The following is a 20,883-nucleotide window of genomic DNA, read 5'->3' on the forward strand; positions in this document are numbered from 1 at the left end:
CCTGCCCTCCTTGGTGTCGGGGCTGTCCCTCTCACTGCCTGAACAAACAAACAAAAAAAATCGGCACGTCGCCCACCCCGCGGCGGGCCGCCTGAGGAACGGCCTCACCCACGGCCCAAACCCGCCCCGACACAGCGGCGGGTCCTCCCGCAGCACCAGCCGTTGGCGCTCAGCCCCTCGCCTGCTCGGGCCCGGCTGCCTCTATCCCCCCGGGTGCGAGCAAATAACTACCAGAGACGTATCCGAAACCTGTCTAAGCCCTGCCTGTCCGCCCCCGGGACGCTCCCGCATCTCCCCTCCAGCTACTCCCTCCACAGGCCCTTTCCTGCGCGCGCCGCCCCCGAAAGAAGCCCCCGCGGAAGGACCCCCCTCCCGCACTCGCCGGCCGATACCATGGCGGCTGCCGCCAACGACCGCGACGCGGCGCAGGTAACGAGGACCGCCCCCCGCCCCGCACACGGCGCCGGTCCCTGCGGCCGCCCGGGCTTTAAAGGGAAGGCGGCGGCCTCCTCTTTCAGCGGGTTGCAGGAGGGACCGGGTACCCCAGAGTCGCCCCGCCTGCCGGGGGGGACTGCCGACGGTCCCAGGCGGGGCGGCGAGATGGCCCCGACCCGGCCCCCACTCTGCCCGCCGCCTGGTGTCAGCGGGTGCTGCGGGACAGCAGTTAGCAATTGCAGCTGCTGAGGCTATTATCATAGAATGGTTTGGGTTGGAAGGGAGCTTTAGAGGTCATCTAGTCCAGCCCCCCTGCAGTGAGCAGGGACATCTTCAACTAGATCAGGTTGCTCAGAGCCCCGTCCGACCTTGAGTGCCTCTAGGGATGGGCCTTCTGCTACCTTTCTGGGCAACCTGTTCCAGTGTTTCACCACACTCATTGTAAAAAAAATTTTCTTATATCCAGTCTAAATCTACCTCCTTTAGGTTAAAACCATTACCCCTTGTCCTGTCACAACAGGCCTTGCTGAAGAGGTTGCCCCCACCCTTCCTATAGTCCCCCTTTAGGTACTGGAAGGCCACAATAAGGTCTCCCTGGAGCCCTCTCTTCTCCAGGCTGAACAACCCCAACTCTCTCAGCCTGTCCTCACAGGAGAGGTGCTCCAGCCCTCGGATCATTTTCATGGCCCTCCTCTGGACCTGCTCCCACAGATCCATGTCTTTTTTGTGTGGAGGACCCCAGAGCTGGATGCAGCACTCCAGGTGGGGTCTCACCAGGGCGGAATCACCTCCGTTGACCTGCTGGCCACACTGCTTCTGATGCAGCCCAGGATACATCTGGTTTTCTGGGCTGTGAGCACACATTGCTGGCTCATATGTCTGGCTTTTTGTCCACCAGTACCCTCAAGTCCTTCTCCTTAGGGCTGCTCTCAATGGCTTCATCCCCCAGCCTGTATTGATATTGGGGGTTGCCCCGACCCAGCTGCAGGACTTTGCAGGTCACATACTCTTGTAACCTTAATATTTAGCTATTAACCTTCATAGCTACTAATTAGCAGAGAGTATAGGATTTCTGTTAGGTGTACGTGGGAAATGGTATCAGGACAATTACAAATTACTAAAGGTATTTGGACTCTCTAGTTCCCAACAGGAAAAGGTAGCTCATCAATTAACAAATCAAGCTTTATTCTCTTTAGTGGACTATGTACATTTGTTTGCTAGCAAAACAAGAACTGTTGTAAAATCTTAATGTTTTATTGTAATCCTGTTATCTAATGATTTGTAAATAAACCGACCCTTCCTTTCTGTTTATCTAAGACAAGAGCCTGACCCCCTTGAGCTGTTGGCAACTAAAGCTTGTGAGAGTGAGGGCAAAAGTAGGGACTCGTGGGCTTGATATCATGCACCATCATTTTTGCCAAAGTTGACCATTACCGCTGGACTTTACCAAGGTGGACAGGCCACCTATACTTAACCCAGAAAAGGAGCGTGTATATATGTTCAGTAAATAGCAGAGAGTATAGAAATCTTACAAAATTTCCCAAAATGTTGCCAGCTGACAGTCTGGCTGCAGTCGCAGGACTTGTATCCATATTTATTTATTTATGGTACCTCTGGGTTTTTTTAGGTTTGTTTTGGGTTTTTTTTCTGTCTTTGATTGTCTGGGGTTTTTTGGTAGTTTGGTAACTGTTCATTACTTCAAGTCGTCACAACCTGAACGTGAGTCAGCATTGCTGTACTTCATCAAATGAAGCAAACATCATGCTAGAGTGTATGGGAGCATCACCTGGATGAGGCTTGAAATACCTGTCCTATTTGTATGTGAAACTCGTCAAGAGACCGACCCAAGCATGATGAATAGTTGGACTGACAATAGGGAGATGAGAATCAGCAGCAGACCAGATAATGTGGCCTATCAGGAAAGAGGGAAGGAATCTGCTTAGTCAAAAAAAAAAAAAAAAAAAAAAAAAGAGGAGCAAATGCAGTTGTGTTAATATGTAAAATGTTGTCACAGAGATGAAAGGTAAGAACATCTTCTTTATGTCCATAACTATTTGGTAAGAGATAACAAGCTTAAGTTTCAGCAAGCAGGGTTTAGGTTAGGCATTAGAAAAATATTTCTAACCTGGGACAGTTAAAAAGATTGCCTAAGGAGTTTGTGGCTCAGTGTCATTGGAGGTTTTAAAGATGAGGCTAAAGTAGGAGCTTCCAAACCATGTCAAACGTGCCCCAGGCTGCTATCTCCATCGCTTCACCTTCCCTGCCTCCTGCCTCAGAACCACTGCCACTGTCTTGCACACATGCCTTTTTCTCCTCTTCTGCTGCCACTGCCTCCCCACCTCATGCCTGGTTCTGCCAGTCCAACACCAACTGGAAGCATTTTTCTGTAGTGTGCAGCCCCTGTAGCAACTGCAACAAGATGCAAGTGGGCTGTCTGTTCAGAGGGGCTGTATTAAACAAAGCCACTGCTTGCTGTGATTCTAAGGGCCAGGAGACAATCTCGAGGGGCTCACAAAATCCATGTTCCCTTCTGCTTAAGTCTTACAGGCTTACTTTAGACCATTAAGGATCACTCAATCTTCAGCTTTAGAGTCACTGGTGGTATTGGGGTGGGGGAGAGAACAGTGATGACAGCACATTTTTCTTAACGTTTCAGCAAAGGTATTGGTAGTAAATAACTACTGGCCTATTGGGTTTGGTATGTGCTACTTAGTTTTTGGTTTTGTTCTCTCTATTCTGTGGGTGTTAACAGAATACCCCCCATAACGTGGGTTCCTGCTGCTAAACATTGGATACGTTCTTTCATGGGCATAAATGACTAAGCTGAGCAGTAGGGCAGCTAATTACTTGTCATTTTAAAAAAAACTATTAAAGCTTCTAATTGCTGCAATAAAAAAAATTCAAAACATAAAAAAGGCACACCATAAATTATTAGTTCCAGTTGGAGGTCTGTACTTGCTATAAGAATTGACAGTCTGAGGCATTTAAGCAAAGTAGGAACCCTTACCATATTGCTTGCTTATATCTCGCTTACAATTGTTTATTATCCTCACCTAAAAAAACTCCCTTTTGCATTATAGAATCCTAGTATGGTGCTGAAGGTGTTGGAGAAAGACTTTTTTTAAAAGATCATGACATTATTTTTGCTACTTTGGTTTATTTGATCCATTTCTATGCTAAAGACAGATTTTAAATAGAAATCTACGTGCTTATTAATGGTACTCTTCTCACCTTGTTTATATAGTGCAACACAGGTCTGGTTTACCACATCAAACTTACCACTATGTGGCTATCCAAAGAAACCTCATCATAATACCCATCAGTATGAAATATCAACAGTACGACTTCATCTATGCAGTCTGTGCTTATTTCTGAGGAAAATAGATGATTTCTAAGCATATTTAGATACATATTTCAGGCACTGTTTATTTGCTATAGTATCTTAAAATACCAATATTGTAGTTCAGTTTTAGAACTTCTAAAAATTATCCCCAAAACCTTTCCAAATATGTTTGTTCCATAAGTAGCCTGGGTCCACCTTGACTTCCCTTATATTAGATCCACATTGTTTTCTGGGTTTCTGGGTTGGGAGGGTGGGTTCATTTTGTTTGTTTTTTAAACCATATTAGGTACAGTAATGGAATAAAATAGAAAAAAAGCTAATTTCACTTGACCAACCACAGTCTTACAGAATACAATAATAATTTTTTGAAAAGATTTGACTGCTGGAAACAGTCTAAATTTTCAGTGAATACTTTCAGTCAGTCTTTGTTCAGAAATTTACCAGCAAATTTGTCTTCAAAAGAATAATTTAATGGATTGAAAAATGAGTAATTTCTTTTAGTTATTGGAAATCTGGAGTTTTTCTTCATACCTAGCAGCATGTAGAAATTTAAGCTAAGAAGGTAACAGCATAGCAGCAAAGAAGCTATATTGTCCGTTAGCTGTATCAGAAAACTAGTGGGCCATATCCTGAGCTGGAGCTATGCAGGAAGAAATAACCAATGGCATCTGTACTTCAACTTAAATGTCAAATTTAAAAGTACTGCTTTGAGATTTGGCAAAGAGTAATCCTGTTTTAATCACTTACTGCTTTCACACATGTTTACTCCCAGGCTTATTACAGCAATTACCCGTTTTTAGTTGTGGAAGGAACTGTCATTTTTATTACCAGTAATTTAAAACATGAAGTACAGTAACATTTTTGTTTAGATAGTTTATGGTTGTAATCAGTATTCACTGATTCTGGAAAATACTGTTAAACTCTGAGGATTTATTTATAATCTTGGAACTCTTCAGAAAAATAGTAATAATTCCTTGGTTATATTTATTTTCTTATGTTCTCAGTAGCTTCTTAATATGAAGTTTTAAAAATTCTTTTTAAAGATTTAAAGTGGTGAAAAGCACTCATTCTCCCATTAATATGAATTTTGCAGTAAACGTCTATATTCATCAAACAGGGAAAATATGAAACAACTGTGGAAGTGTTATAATCTAGGGGTTTTTATGACTGTATGCATTCAATAAATAATAGCAAAATAACCTGTTTAATATAAGCTTATTCCATCAAAAGTAGAAGAGAGATATTTTTTCTTTGAAATGAAAAATACCGGTGTAGTAAATAGGTTAGAAATAGGCAGTGATGTCATTTTGAATAAGAGTCAAAACAAGATACTATGGGACTCAGTTTTGTGACAGGTGAATAAAACAGATAAAAATTATGTACAGCTGTTAATTCTGCATATCAGAACAACAAAATGGGGACCAGTAATTTACGCATACTATGCTCTTGTTTTGCATTTGTAAACATACAACACATGGATTAATATTTTCAGATTCACAGTACATTTCAGAGTCATTTGTATGTCATTTAGTATTTGAGGAATGTTTATTAAGCCAGAGTATACTTGATATATAGTACTGTTTTCAGTGGCAAAGAGCAGGAAAGGAGTGGTTTCATTTTCAACTGTGTGAGTGGGGAAGATTACATATTTTTTTTAGTGTAAATGTAGAATTTGCTTATTTGGCCTGGGGTTTTTTTTCCTTCATGTACTCTTGTATATGCTGTTATATTTGTTTCAGGTAATGTGAACTGATGAAGGTTCACAGTGCTTTAAAAATTAACTTCTTACATAAGCTTCTAGGAGCGCTGGTTAGAGTCTTGTTTCTATTAGTTGAAATGAATAAACATGATTTTTTAAGACATTAAAAGAGACTGTAAATAATGGGAACAAAATCAGAGCAGGCAGGAATAGCAGTTCTCTGAATTCCAGTTCTCTGAAGATAATCGCTTCAGAAACAAATGCCATTGAAGAATATGGTGCTACACTATTAAGTTGAACTTTGAAGTACTGATCAGGCTCAATGCATATATAAAAATAATTAAGTGAGAGTTGGCTGCATTGGTGACCTAAGTGTTTAGCCTTCCTAAAACTAATCCATTTTTCTATTGAAAACAATTCAAGGAGCACCTCTGTTGTGCTTAATGGCTGATTTCTGTCATGCACCCATATAAGAAACACCACCAGCTGTATTACTGTGGTAGTGTAAATGGAAATGTCACCCCATCCCAGGGAGATAAACTGACATAAATAGAATTACTGCTCTGTTTCTCTGCTGTTTAATTTCTTACTTGATGGGTTCAGTTTTATCAAGATCTTTGTGAAAGCACACGTAAATTTTTTTTTTACACTGGTAAATGTGGGAAGACTTTGGCTTTTTATTCTCTCAGATAAGCTAAAAGAAATACTCAAGACAACATGCAGATACATAAATTCAAGCACACAGCATGAATTGAAGTAGCATCTCTCAGTTTTCTCTGTGTATAGTGGTTATATTTCTCATGTAAATTATTCCAACATTCAAAATCTTTAATTTTCCAATATAGCACTCTCTTATCAAAGACGGCTACCTGTTAGGTACAGCTTTCTTAGTTTTATGTTTAGTGTAATGTTTAGGATTTCCAATAAATAGTTTTGGCTTGTACTCTAAAGCCATTCTGGTTTAGATTAACTATGAATGAATCTCTGACGCTACAGGTACCTTTGGTTAATAGATAGATCTAGATATATTTATTGATGTAATAAACAATGGAATATGGAAAATTTTAAGACCTTTCTTTTCCTTCTGAAATAAATATTAAAATAATGCATGGCTAAACTGCATGTGAGGTTACCTCACATTGTAGAAATGTAGGAATGTGAAGTTCATCAAATAATTTTGAAATGTTTTCTATGATGTCTTTAACTGCTGTGCAAAAATATAACAGAACTAACAAAGTCTGTTCTACTGAAATTTGTAAATCAAGCAAAATAAACGTACAGAAAACTGGTTCAATGGGAAAAGTTATTAGCTGAGCTTTTAAAAATTGATAATGTTAGAGGCATTTATTTTTTTATGGCAGCAGTCTGTACTTAATCTTGCTGGTATAATACCTGTGGGCCACTTGAATAAGTTTCAGATGAGACCTTTCCTGTGAAGGATAATCAGACATGCATTTTATTTGGGGGTTTTGCTTGTTCGTTTCAAGGTGTGACTGGCCCCTGCAAAGCGTGAAGGGCATTGTGCAAACACGCCATCATTTTGTAACTGAAGTTCATAAGCCTAAATTAGACTGTCGTACTGCAGTATGAAAATACTATACCTTTAAACTCAATTTCAAAATTTGAATTTCTAGGTTTGTGATGCTTCTGATGTTTTTTAATGTATTTCTTTAATTTATTTTTAGGAGAAGTTACATCCAAGAAATCTTATCCCAGAGCTTTGTAGACTGTTTTATGGTTTAGGCTGGGTAACAGGAACTGGTGGAGGAATCAGCTTGAAACATGGGTAAGTAAAGATGGAAGAGAAAGAATATGACGATGGGTGGGGGGTGGGGGTGGCTGTATTTAGCAGTTGGTGAGGGCATTTCAGTTCCATGAAAAATATTTGAAAGTCAAGAGTGAGCAAGAAGGTAGAGGCAGAAATGAACAGTACACCAGATTTAACCATGTAGAAGGAAGGTGGCTAATCTGAATCAATCATTGCAGTCCCTTCAATGGAGAAAGCCAACTTCAGAGAGTGGCTTTTTACTGTCCTTTTCCTATCTTTGTTTATGGTAGATGAATTATCTTTAAGGAACAATGCATTTCCCCGTCTCGTTTCACTGACTATGGAATTTAGAGTGGGTTACACCAGGCACAGAGCTTTCAAATGCCTGTGGTAGATGAGATTAATCCCACCCTAGACATTTTGCAGGCAAGACATTTCCTTTAAGAAGGAAATTACTGTTCTACTGAGATAATTTCTAAGGAGATATTCTTAACATATTGTTAAAGCAGGACAGGTAAAAGCAAAATAAATTTTGGAGTGTATCCACTACTAAGGAGCACCACTTTGCTATTTAATTTGCTCATCTTCCCCTATTCATACTTTCCAAGCTTTTAATGGAGACAGAGCTCCTCTCAGTGGCCACTGAAAAAAGAGAAGTCCTCATTTTGCCAAACACCTTGCACAGTGCCTGAAATTCTGTCCCTAGACACAGGGTGTTGTGACACTCTTAACTTGAAAGTGACTGACCTCTCATTTTTCTGACGTACACTTGCATGCAGACACAAACAGCCATTGCTGTTCAAATATATGAGATGTATATGTATCTGAAGTAAAGGCTCTAAATGCTAATATTTGTGCTGTTCCAATGGCTTTGTGCAGGTCATTTTACTTCCCTGCTTGATTTTGCAAGCAAAGCAACAGCAATAATAATAATGAGAGGAATGATACGTTAATTCTTGTTTTTAAAGTTCTTCATCTATGGAAATATCTTTTTAGCACTGATTTCTCATGGGTAGCTAAATGTAGGCTATTTTCTTTGTCGTTTCAGTGCTATTTATGTTGGCTGTGGCAAGACAAATGGTGTCAACAGAGAATATGTTAACATAGTGGTACAGTTTTGCTCAGCAGTTCTATAACTTGGTTGCTCAGACTACCCTGAAATACATATTTGAGTTGGAATCAGTATTGTACGTGATCTAGGAATAGTAATCTGTATGGCCATACTGTTTTATACCTACAGTAACAGTAGCTATGTTTCAAAATTAGTAGCTATGAGGCAGAGCTCAGGCTAGCTTAGAATTGTTACATAGGAAATAGTGAAAGAACAATTGAAAATCGATTGAAATTTGAACAAACTGGTCTTACCAGTTAATCCTAATCAGCGTTATTCTCTGTTCAGTTCCTATCGACTACTCAGAATAAAAATGCCAATTCAGACTTGCAATAGCATATTAAAAATGGATCTAGGATTCTTTGTCAGGTGTCCTGTATTTCAAAGGCTGTATTTCATCAACAGATGTTCCCTTTGTGATTAATTTCTAAAAAAGAAAAAAAATTTGTTTTAAGAAAAAATATGTCTCATTAGTAACCAGATTACCACTTGATTTCTTGATATGTTGCACTCTCTATCATCTTGTTCATGCAAAAGAATTAAGACTAAATTAATGCAATCTTGACAGTGTTAATTCATGAATGTTAAAAATTACAAATATGATAAAACTGCATTTTGAAGCGCTTCACAGCCGTTTTACCACTGTGAAAAGTACGTTGTCTTAAGCATTGTATATTTGGAAGAGTTAGAATCATATAATCATTTAGGTTGGAAAAGACCCTTAAGATCATCAAATCCAACCATAAACCTGACACTGCCAAGTCCACCCTAAGCACCACACCTACATGGCTTTTAAATACCTCCAGGGATGGTGACTCAACCGCTTCCGTGGGCAGCCTGTTCCAATGCTTGACAGCCCTTTTGGTGAAGAGATTTTTCCTCAATAAAAACCTCCCCTGGCGCAACTTGAGGCCATTTCGTCTTATCCTATCACTTGCCACTTGGGAGAAAAGACCAACACCCACCTCACTACAACCTCCTTTCAGGTAGCTGTAGAGAGCAATAAGGTCTCCCCTCAGCCTCCTCTTCTCCAGGCTAAACAACCCCAGCTCCCTCAGCTGCTCCTCATAAGACTTGTGCCTCAGACCCTCCAGCAGCTTTGTTGCTCTTCTAAGTGCACTTGTACAGAAATATAAGCATCTTGTGGTCCTTAGGAAATGTATCTGTAACTTGACTAATTATTCACTAGATGTCTCTGTGCTCCTAACTTTAGTATGTTAGTGTTGAAAGGGAATAGTGATTACAATTGATGTGATTTTTTTTGCTATTATTGAAAATATTTCAGATACCATCTTAAAATAATTTCAATTTAAATCAATTTTTATAGTCTTTTTTCATGTAAGCCTCACAAGAAGTGATGCACTTCTACTTGAATTTCAGTTATTTAATTGCATTGAATTAGTGTTATCATTTTATCAATGCAAATAAATACATAAATGCATTAAAAACCTAAACTACACAGTTATAACAAAACCCAAAATTATTTACATTGTAGAATACTAAAGATAATTAATATTGCTTATAGGTAGTCTGTGGATTTTTAAGTAATAGTTTTGTCACCTCTTTTGTCATAGCTCAGTATCTGCTTGCAATTTCTCATGTTCCATTTTTATTCTGAATTCTGGGGATTTATGTTTGGGATTATTGCAGGGGGAGGCTGTGGGGTTTTCTTTGTCTGAAAAATAAGTCTGCACTTCCTACGTGTGTTTCAGATCTCTTGACAAAAGTTGAGAGCACAGTTTTGTACCCCTGCAAGTCAGAGATTTCATATGCCCTTGTATGATTCGGTTCTGTTTTGAAAACCACCTACATGTCAATCTACAGAAGGAGCAAGGAAGTTATTACATTATGAGGGGCTAGATTTGCTATTCCTTTTCAGTGGATTGAGAGCTCTAATGTCCTTGCAGCTGAACAACCCTGTGTTTATTGGTTTTTCCTGTCTGTAACTTTTCTTAGGAATGAAATCTACATTGCACCTTCAGGAGTCCAAAAGGAAAGAATACAGGTACGTTGAACTGTATTTTTACCTCAGAGCTCATCTTGAGAAGGATGAGAGTACCTTTGTTTAGAGTTTCATTTTGACTTCTGTAAAATCGGAAACTTCTTATACTATTGACTGCCTTATTGAAACAACTGAGGATTTTGCCCAGTACTCCATTAGCATAGCAAGCCAATGTGTTTCAGTGGCCAGTGCAGAATAGTCTTGATGATCATTTTGCTTTAAATTAACACAGAAGACTGTGAGATTCAAGCATTACTCAAGTCCAGCTTTATTCTTCATCTGACTTGAATGGCTTTATAGCTGTCTGGCTACAGTTTCAAGTTACTGTGGCACATAAGTAATTAAGCATTAACACCTCATCTCTGTTTATTTTCATTTGAGTGAAAATAAACTTTGTCTTGATATTCTTAGTAAATAGATGGGCTCTCCCCATGAAAAGTGACCTTGTCTATCTGTCTCCTTTACAAAAAAAATCCCAAAATATAAGTGGAAGGGAAAATAATAAATGGTAACTATTTTATGACAGCAGGAACTCCCCAGAATAGAATAATATGTGTAAAGGATTTGTTGTTTTATACATCTGAAAACAAGTGAAAGGATTCCCTTCGCTGATAGAAACTTGGGGTTTCGCAGCAGTGCTGGCTGGGCATGTTAGCAAGTAAGGCAGGCAAAGGCATAACATGGCAAGATGTGTGTTGGTCTGTTTTTTCCTAGCAGTGGCAGTGGATTGAGCACAATGAGTAAGGAAATCTCTTGCAACTCTATTTCCTGCTGATTTTTAAAATAACATTAAAGAAGAAAGTTTTATTATTGCCCTGAACAATTTTTTGTACTATTATGAGTAGCTGATAGATGCAAAGGTAACATTCATGTAAAGCTACTAAAAGCAAGGTTTAAAAAAATAGTTCTACAAGTTAAATAACTGTAAGTTTAATTTATGTCCTTTGTTGGTTCTTTAAGGGGGGAAGGAAAAGTATGTCTACATTTCTTTTTTGAATTGGTTACTACTTTTCCTTTTGACCTATTGTCTGTTATTTAGGTACAGGCTGTCTCCTTTCTGAGAAAATTTTAGTTTTACAAATACCTGCTTGGCAGCAGTCTGAATAAAAAGAGTAATAAAAAGAGTACCTAATATTAATTCACATTACACAATGTCAGTAAATAGGATGAGAAGCTAGAATAAATGTGGTGTGTTACAGCATTTTTACAAAGTTAAAATCACATTCTATATTAAATATATGGTGTATATATTTGTCTCCCTATGAGGAAAACAGAACTATTCATGTCATCAGAGGTCAAAATAATTTATTCTTCCTTACAGCCAGAAGATATGTTTGTTTGTGACATTAACGAACAGGACATCAGTGGTCCTCCACCGCATAAGAAACTAAAGAAAAGCCAGTGCACGCCTCTTTTTATGAATGCCTACATTATGAGAGGTGCGTAGCGAACATTTTTTATTCAGCGATGACTGAAATACTGTATACACACATCCACAAAATTGAAATTCAATACCATATTCTTTATACATGGAGGTTACAGTTAAATATGAAACTATAAAATAAGTTGGTTTGCAAAGGAATGTGTACAATGGAAGATAATCCATGGTAACATCTTGTGAGTGTCATTTACATTCTAATCTTCTCACGTAGCTCTCCTGTGATCATCTTTTTGGCACTAATTTTTAGTGCAGTATATTAGTAGGTTGCGGGACGGGCTGGGGGATTTACAGCAGTTTTATACCAGTAGTTTTGCCTATTCAGCAACTATGTATTAGATCCTTTTACAACCATTGGCTCTGATCAGCGGTTCTAAATTATGGATAGGTGAAAAAAGTATGAAACTTTTCTTTTGCAGGTGGACAGTAATAGAGAGCTTTTGCTGTTATGTAAGATTTACATCTGTTACTTTAGAAAGGATTTAGGGACTGTCTTCTGATCTTCCTGCCCAAAAAGCTTACATGTGTACCTGAGGAAAACTCATTTCACATTTTTGGCAACATTGCAACTTTGTAAGTAAATTGTAATTATTGTCTACCTATCTTTCCATTATGACACAACAAGATAACAAGAAATATTTTTCAGACAGTCAGTGCATAATAGAAGAAGAGTACTAGCATAAAAAGTAAAATTTAAGCTTCCATCTCATAAATAAGTTTGGGAATACCTTAGGATCTCAGAACTCTGATGAAATTAACAGAGTGTTTCAGCCATTGCAGTATGTAAAGAAATGTACAAGTAGTGTTTCTCCTTGCATTTGTGCAAGTAGTTTCCTGGAATTTGTCACTAACTAAAAATTAAAACTAGTGTCCTAAGACAATCCATAATTATCCTTTATAGATGAGTAACTATCTCATACCTTTATTTAGGTTGCTGTATGTTTTTTCCTCAAATACAGTAGATCAACATTTGCTAAGATTCCTAGCCAAAGGAAATGGATCAAGCATGTGGATAAAATTTTCTTAATAGACACATTTTAAAATTCATTCTAAAAATTTATTTTTTTCTTCTTTTTCTGTTATTAGGGGCAGGTGCAGTGATCCATACTCATTCCAAGGCTGCTGTTATGGCTACGCTTCTTTACCCAGGGAAAGAGTTCAGTATTACCCATCAGGAGATGATAAAAGGAATCCAGAAGTGTACTTCAGGAGGCTATTACCGGTACTTCTCTGTATTTAAGAAAGGAGGCCTGCTATTTGATCATTTTTTCAGCAATATAAAAGATGACAAGTTGTCTGAGTTATGTGTGTTAAAGTGTAGTTAAAGCATTATGAATAAGAAGTAAAAAGACCTCTGGAATAAATCAATCATTGGCTTTCTCTGAGAAGGTCTCAAGCCTATGGAAGAGATCCGAGATAAAGTCTTCTAATGTCAAGGCTACCGTGGTCTGTTGAGCTACAGAAACAAACCAAATAAAGAGCTATGTCCTGACAAATATCTCAAGAACAGAGATGTTAACACATCTATACAATGTTAAACTGACACTGGAGCCAACCAGCATTAGGTTGGATTGGTAACGTACAAACTACATTTGGGTGGACTTCACATATCAGTGCCTGTGCTAGTTTAGGGCATGTTAAGAGAGTAGAGAATTTCAGATTTTACTTGACAGACTTTGAAAGAAAATTCAGAATAAACAGCTCATTAAAGATAATGTTATTACTTTTCAAGGATGAGGTCTGAGGTAAGTGCTGAGTTATTTCAAATTATGTGTGATGGCTTGTTTTGAGGACTCCACCCAGACTGTTGAACTGGGATCCGCAAACAACATTTATATAATATGTGACAATTAGATGAAAAATTGAAATGCTAAATTCTTTCCACTTTTTAATGTTAATTTTTGCAACTGTTGCCCTCTAGCAAGGGAGCAAGCCATATGTCTGGTGTGTGATTTTACGCCCGGGCATATTTTATTGAGTTTTGGTTGACTTGCCAGCTTTACCTTCTTGTCAGCATCAGCATTTGTATTTTTAATGTGGCAAAAGACACCCCTTATATTGAATTTTCTGAAAACACTGCTTTTTAAAAAATCCACACTATTTTATTTTCTGGATATGCATTTTGAATTCTCAAACATTCCTAATTGTTAGTCAGGAGACATTGTATTTATTGTGTTCCATATCTCCAGGTTGTCCTGTTGTCATCCTGTTAATCTACCAGAAAAACTAAAGAAATCAAAACTCCAGATTACATGGTTCCTAAGTACATATTCGTCCATACTAGACTGATTCCACTGTCTTGCCTCACATGAGGATCCCCACTGAATTCAAAAGAAATTCGATACTATGCGATGGGGTCTTTCAGAAAAGGGATTGACAATATATTGTTTCTAATTACATAAACCTTTTCTGGAAGCTATCCAGGAAAATGCTACAGATAGGGTAATCAGAAGTATCTGTTAGCCTAAATATGATCCAGTGATGCCAGAATAGTTTTATCTTTCACTTCAGCAGAAGGAGAACTAGATCTGTAGTAAATAGCTTTGGAAGTCTCAGACTGTCCCAAGGTATTTTATATGAAGGTTTGGCTAAATGTAGGCTGCTTATATTTAAGTAAAAATAAAGAGACATCAAATATTTACCTCATTCAGAGTCTTCTTGGGGTTTTGTAGATATTAGTTTATGATCAAAAGCTTTTGTTATAATTAAGAATCAGGTATGGTATTTATACCTGCTTCCAAACTCATGTCCAAGTAGAAAGCAGAGCCTAGGAAAGCAATCCCTTAGCTCATTTGGCCTCCCTGGCAGCAAATACTCCAAATCTAATTTTAATGATCAGAATATGTAAGAGTGAAAGTAAACCTACAAAAACCAATTTTCTTCATTTACTATATTTGTAGACTTCCTTGGAAAGCATCAGCTTGGAAAACTGTAAGGGATGAGACTTTTTAATTTTCTAAACATCTGATCTGAAATACAAGCTCCATTATTTTTACCATTGCTTTCTCTCTGTGTTTTATAAAAGTGAGTACTACTAGCATCCACTCATGAAATATCTATGTGATCTCAATGATAAATCTGAACCTGAACTGGGGACTTATTAAAACTATTTAAACAAGTTTCTGCCAGTGTTAATTAAGGTTCAAACAATGCCAAATATCCCAGTCCTCCTTCAGAAGAAACTCTTAGGCAAGTTCCACTGAGTAACATGCATCATCTTGTCTTTGGAACTGGGGTTCTCAGGCTCTCTTAAGATCACATATAGCCCACCAATGACTCCATCACAGAGAATTTATTTTTCATGTGTTGACTCTACTTTCTATTTATATGCCTTAGCAGGACAATCTTATTTCCAGGGGCTTTTTGGACTACCTAAATTAATTTTTTTCTGCTCTCCAGCAAACAGCTTCATTTCCTTCTTCATGATGTGATTCTTTTAAATAATTTAATCTGAGATAAAGCTTGTAGGTGATGCCAATACAGGATGAAGAGAGTCTGAAAAAGTAGTAAAGGGACTCAACTACAAAGTGATATGTGAACAAACAGCTACACGTAATACATTAAAGCGTTATTTCCTTTTTGTGCCTCAAGCGTATTGCCAGCATAGCATACGTTTGGGAATGAGGGATGTTCCTGAGAGTTTTTATGTTACAGCATGACTAACAAGAGAAGAGTGTAAAATCACTAGTGTTGAGAATTTGTTAACATGTTTACACAGTCAAAGGAGAATCTCTTTCTTAGGGAAAAGCTTCATACATCCAAACACAACGTTTTTTAAATGCATGAACATTCATTTTTCTTTTAGATATGATGATACACTAGTGGTTCCCATTATTGAGAATACACCAGAAGAGAAGGATCTCAAGGAAAGAATGGCACGTGCGTTGGAAAAATACCCAGACACTTGTGCTGTATTGGTCAGACGTCACGGCGTTTACGTGTGGGGAGAAACATGGGAAAAAGCCAAAACAATGTGAGTACAATTTAGGCATATGGTATCTTTTGCCATTATACTTCAAAATCTTAATGACCTTAACGTCACAGGTATTTCCAATTCATGGAAAATGATTCATTGTTCTAGCCTCACTGAATGTAGAGGGAGCTTTTGGGAACGGGTGATTCTACGGCCTGGTTTTCCTTTCGTATCAATGCTGGCTGATAGGGTTGTCAACATTTACTTTCATACGGACAAGTCCCTCATATGAAACCTGCGGACAATCTCTGCTGTTATATGACACCTGCCCATACTGCTCATATAGTCTTCCCTAGTCCCATTTTTGGAATTTACTTCTTCATTTGCTGATGGAAATGCAGCAAATCAGGATCATGTAGCAAAAATGCTGGGCACTTTCCATACCGCAGTAACGGAAATAGACGATAATAGAACCGTCCAGTCAGACTGTTGCATTGATGATATAAAGCTCAAGGAAGAAAACTATTAGTTTTCATAAACATGGTAAGACTTGAGCCTTACTTTACATTTCACTTTTTTTTTTCCCTTTGAATTACAGGTGTGAGTGTTATGATTACTTGTTTGATATCGCAGTGCAGATGAAGCAGCATGGGCTAGATCCTTCAAAACATCCAGCAGGAGAAAACGGGATCTTGTAAATGACAACAGCTTTTATATTCAGGTGTGAATTTATCTGTAGAGATGATCTGTTTGGGGGGAGAGACTGCGGGTGACGCCACCACTTTGGTCTGCTTTCCCACTCAGGAAACTTCAGTATTGCACACCTCCCCCCCTCTGCTTCATTACCACTGCAATTGTATCTATGCCTGAAATAGTGCACCTTTAACACACAGTGCAACAAAAAGATATGTATTAATAGTTAAGTATGTTCTGTGCGTATTTTAGCCCTAGGTACAGCATGGAGTGCAATTGCTTTTTAACAATAAATTGTATCAAGCATTACCAGGAAAGCTAATGGAGAAAAAAGACCTCAGCCTTGTAAGCTAATTGGTACAGAGATGCCTGAACACCCACATTTGTTCTTCAGCTTGCAGGATCAGGTTTGATTTCAGTCCATCTCAGTGATATTACTTATATGGTGGGTTGGGGTTTTCTTCCTTCAGCAGAGATGGCTGTTTGCAATTTAAGTTTCATTGATTAGTGTCACCTGTTTACCTCATACAGCAAATCACCATGACCTTTTGTTTTCTAATGTAGCAATGATCAATGTTTTGAAAGTTTTCTTAACAAATACTTTAAAGTAAAAGCACATACATTATGTAATCAGGCAGTACTTTACATGAAGGATCCCTGAAACAATACACAGGTTGGTATGGCAAACACAGTGGTAGCGTAATGTTTCAGAGTCCGGAACGCTTATAAAGGAGTTGCTAGGCCAAAGTGGTGGTCTGATTAAACAGGATAGGCTAACTTTTTGCACAGAGCTGGCCCATCAGATAATCCCCTCCACCCAACACGTTTGCATCAGAAGAGTTGACAAATGGCTGCTCAGGCAGCATGAGCCCAGAACAGACAAGTGCTTGTATCATTAGCCTTTATGCCCACACTAGAGGAGGAAGCGGTGGCACAGGAGACTTGCTGTCAGGTGAGTCTCTGTGTGAACAGGTATTTGGAGTGCTGCCACTGCATACAGTGATGAAGACGCCCTGGCTAGCACACCTGCACAGAGCTACCTCATGGCCTGCAAGAACCACTCTAAAATTGCTCCTCAGTCCCTGCAATGGAATACATTGGGCTAATGTAGTGGCATTAATATTCCTTTGCCTATTTCTTCTTACTAAATACCTAGTTTTAGAATATTTGCACATATATCTTTTTCCTCCTGTACAGGTTTCTTACATGATGATGGGAGTTCCCGGTCTCACCTCACGCTGTTAAAACCAGAAGGGGGTGCTGTTATACTCGGCTGATTGACAGACATTAGCAGTCAGTTTTGGTGATTAAACACATCCAAGAAGAAAAGGAGAGTTGAAACAAAAACAAAAATGTTGAACAATCATTGCTATTTATGAAACCTGTCAAATGTTACAGTAAGAAGAATGAAAATTCAGATGCAAAAAAAGATATTGACAAAAGCTGTGGAGAACTAATGTGACATTTTGTTTGTGTGCTTTAAAAATTCATATTTCAAAAACCTGCATTTGTTGATCCTGCTCTACTGCTACGTCATTTAACTTGTTCTGTGTGTCCATTTCTGAAAGTTATAGTAGCCTTTATTCTTGTGGTAAAAAAGTGAGGATGACCCCTTAATTAGAAGTTAGGTATAAAGTTTAAAGCATTGTTTGAACTGTTGATTCATTCATGGTGTGTTAATAGGGTTTGGTTTTTTTTTTTAATTAAGCCTGTAGCATATATATTTTTTAATTCTCTTAATTATCATTGTAATGAGTAGGATACACATAATTTTATAGCATGCCTTTGGAAGTTTTTACTGAGAGACTGCTCTGGATCTTCTCTGTTTTTTACCTCTTCAAATTCATTCACTTTCAATAAGATTTTGTTTATTACAACTTTAAAACAGCTTTTTATGACTTATGATTAGCCAGCCTAAATCTACCTTAGTAGATTTAATCAAACTGCTCATCAAAATATAGTCTCACATATTTATGTATCTTAGTGTCTTATTTTAAAATCTCTTGGAATGGCTCCCCAGTGGCCTCAGTCTAAGCCTTGACTGACCAACTTTCTGACTGAGTATTGAGACTGTAGTCCTAAGAGTGAACTGAGACAGGGTAAGTGCCTGTTGACCTTGCTTTCTGCTAGGGGCCGTGCATTCCTAACACTTCTCCTTGCATCATCTCTGGCACTTTCTTGAGCTTCCATGAGATTAATTTACTCTTCAACCTAAGAAAAGAACCACTGCACGAGTGGGGGAAGAAAATTATTATATTGTTTCTTAATAAGCTACTGGTAAAATATTGAATCAACTCAGAGGTGGGTCCAAAGAGAAGCAGAGCTGGGGCAAAAGGCGAGGTGGCTGAAGCCAGGGATGGCAAACAGCACTCCCCCCATTCCATGGGGATGATGATTCAGACTTACTCAGCTACTTTTGGACAGGCATTTGCTGTGGATGCTCTGAAGAATTCAGAAAGAACTGAACTGAAATATGTGGAAAGTATTCTGCTAAATGAAGAAGCCAGGAAGAAACTTCTTGTATTTTTGTATGACAGACTACTGATTATAGCACAACACATGCTGTTGGTCACTTTAGTTACTGCTAATTGCATTGTGCTGAACTTACACAAAAAAAACATCCTGCTTTGGCTTGGTGGGTATATGTGTCCCCATGTGACGGTTTGTCACTGGGCTCCGACAAAACATTTTCAGTAAGGCGTTATGGTATAAGTCAAGTGCCTGCTGACCTGATCCAGCCTGCTGGGTACCAGCTGTTCCTAAGCAGTAAGATGTGGTCACCTGTACTGTGACAGCTTGGTGTATCCAGCAGAATTGCTGCTGCTATGCTGCCAATTTGTCAGCAAACAGATCCCTCTGATCTCCGCATCCTTGTAGCAGCTACAGTCTTTCTGTGCTGCACAAGAGAGCGTGTTCAGCATCTGCTGCTACGGGACCAATGGCCACTGTCAAAGATGACATCAAGACCTTGACTGATGAAGTTACTGTTCCACAGGAATGATTCATTATAGAACAATCTGCCATCAGAAACTTGCTGAGTACTCATCTACCAAGACAGCATACCCTCACCTCTCTGGGAAGCTTCAAATTTTCTCAACAGGAAATACCTACGCTTTGCTCTAAAATTTTCATGTCCCCGTCAGTCAGATATCAACTAAAGTGTTAAAAGGAATTACCATATAGTTCAGACAGGCCTCTTTTTTCCCCTGATGACTGGACTGCAAGACTCACCAGCATCGATTACGGTGAATTTAAGTTAACAAAATCTTTGCCATTCTATTCTTAAAGGAATAATGACATTTAGTCCTTTTCGGGATTTCCTTACACATTTTAGGAAAACAAGAATATCATTGACTGTTTTATGGTTTATGCCACTGACTTTATTTCTGAACTCCCTTCCCAAAGGCTTGTGCTACCCGATTCTTAACATTCAGAAAGAGTAGTGGTGCTGTGCTGCCAAACTGGCAGGTTTCCCTAAGATCAGTGTCTTGTGACCGTTAGGCATGTTTGTCCTTCCCTGCCGTACGTAGTGCTGTACCTGCAGTGTGCAACCTTTAAACCTTAGGGGGGAGGGTGACCTTAATTATTGTGAAAGAGCGGGTATCGCTAAGTTACTGCCGGTTGTTGACTGTATGTTTATTGATACATTTTTTTCATTGCTAGACACTTGTTTGCCAGTGGCAAATATTTTGTAGTGGCTCCGCGTCCTGTGAGTGTGTGTGGATTGCAGTAAGATCTTGGGTGAAAAATGTTACTTTTTAGATCAGAGAGTGACTTTGGACAGGCTGCATACTACTCTGCTCCACTTAAGCACAAAACAGCTCTATTTTCAAGACTTCAGAGTTGTGACTGACATGAAGGGAAAGCAGATTGTATTTCTGTTAGCTTTTCTTCCCTATGGGCATGCTAACAAAAATACTTTTGATGTAACAATCCACTTAGTCTTGAAATCTAGTTGCCACTGATTGATTGTGAGCTTTGACTCTTTATGTTACTGCTAGATTTCTGCAAAATGTAAATTCCTGTGGTATTCTGATGATGCTGTCGGAATAGGACATAATTGTATCATTCCATAATGCTGACGTTTTGTAAGGATAAAGATGATAAAGATGATTTTACACTTGGTGTTGTTTTGTTCTGCATGTATAAAATGACAAACTACAAAAGAACACTCACAAGGAAACGTATTTTTTGCCAAATATATTCCTCTGGGGTCATGTTAATTACAAATATTCACTTCCTCATCCAGCTACAATTAGCCTTTCTAAAATCTGTGAGAAATATCAAATTTCTAAAATTCTTTCATATAGGATTCTGAGACGCTCAGAGTTCCATTCAGTAGTAGGGAAAACAGCTAAATACAGTCTTCTCACATCTGTTTGTGTGTGAACTCTCAGCAAAGAAATCAGTGACTTCACATCTTTGGTGGCTTCATAAACTGGTGAAATGATTACTGTTTCCCAGAGTGTTCAGAAAGCTCT

General features: G+C 38.5%; 2 protein-coding genes across 2 annotated transcripts in view; one reads left to right on the forward strand and one right to left on the reverse strand.

Annotated features, from left to right (window-relative positions):
- PDHX (pyruvate dehydrogenase complex component X) overlaps nucleotides 1-476 on the reverse strand; it is a 93,718-nt gene extending 93,242 nt beyond the window's left edge. Inside the window, exon 1 of the mRNA XM_064452357.1 lies at nucleotides 393-476. The gene's annotated coding sequence lies outside the window, so the exon portion shown is untranslated. The remainder of the gene's footprint in view (nucleotides 1-392) is intronic.
- APIP (APAF1 interacting protein) lies at nucleotides 47-20,527 on the forward strand. Its single transcript, XM_064452358.1, has 8 exons — nucleotides 47-429; nucleotides 7,163-7,263; nucleotides 10,313-10,361; nucleotides 11,680-11,797; nucleotides 12,883-13,018; nucleotides 15,602-15,769; nucleotides 16,308-16,430; nucleotides 17,600-20,527. The coding sequence occupies exons 1-7, from the start codon at nucleotides 394-396 to the stop codon at nucleotides 16,405-16,407; spliced, it is 708 nt and encodes a 235-aa protein (XP_064308428.1). The 5' UTR covers nucleotides 47-393; the 3' UTR covers nucleotides 16,408-16,430; nucleotides 17,600-20,527.
- The last annotated feature ends 356 nt before the right edge of the window (nucleotides 20,528-20,883 follow it).

Source organism: Phalacrocorax carbo, chromosome 5 (assembly GCF_963921805.1).
Source record: "Phalacrocorax carbo chromosome 5, bPhaCar2.1, whole genome shotgun sequence".
In the NCBI taxonomy this organism is placed as follows: domain Eukaryota; kingdom Metazoa; phylum Chordata; class Aves; order Suliformes; family Phalacrocoracidae; genus Phalacrocorax; species Phalacrocorax carbo.

What these genes read in the sequence shown, in the direction of transcription:
- APIP (XM_064452358.1), top strand. Translation starts at nt 394, where the DNA reads ATGGCGGCTGCCGCCAACGACCGCGACGCGGCGCAG. An exon ending in ACTTCAGGAGGCTATTACCG is followed by an intron (nt 13,019 to 15,601) that starts GTACTTCTCTGT and finishes TTTTTCTTTTAG; the next exon opens with ATATGATGATACACTAGTGG. An exon ending in TGGGAAAAAGCCAAAACAAT is followed by an intron (nt 15,770 to 16,307) that starts GTGAGTACAATT and finishes TTTGAATTACAG; the next exon opens with GTGTGAGTGTTATGATTACT.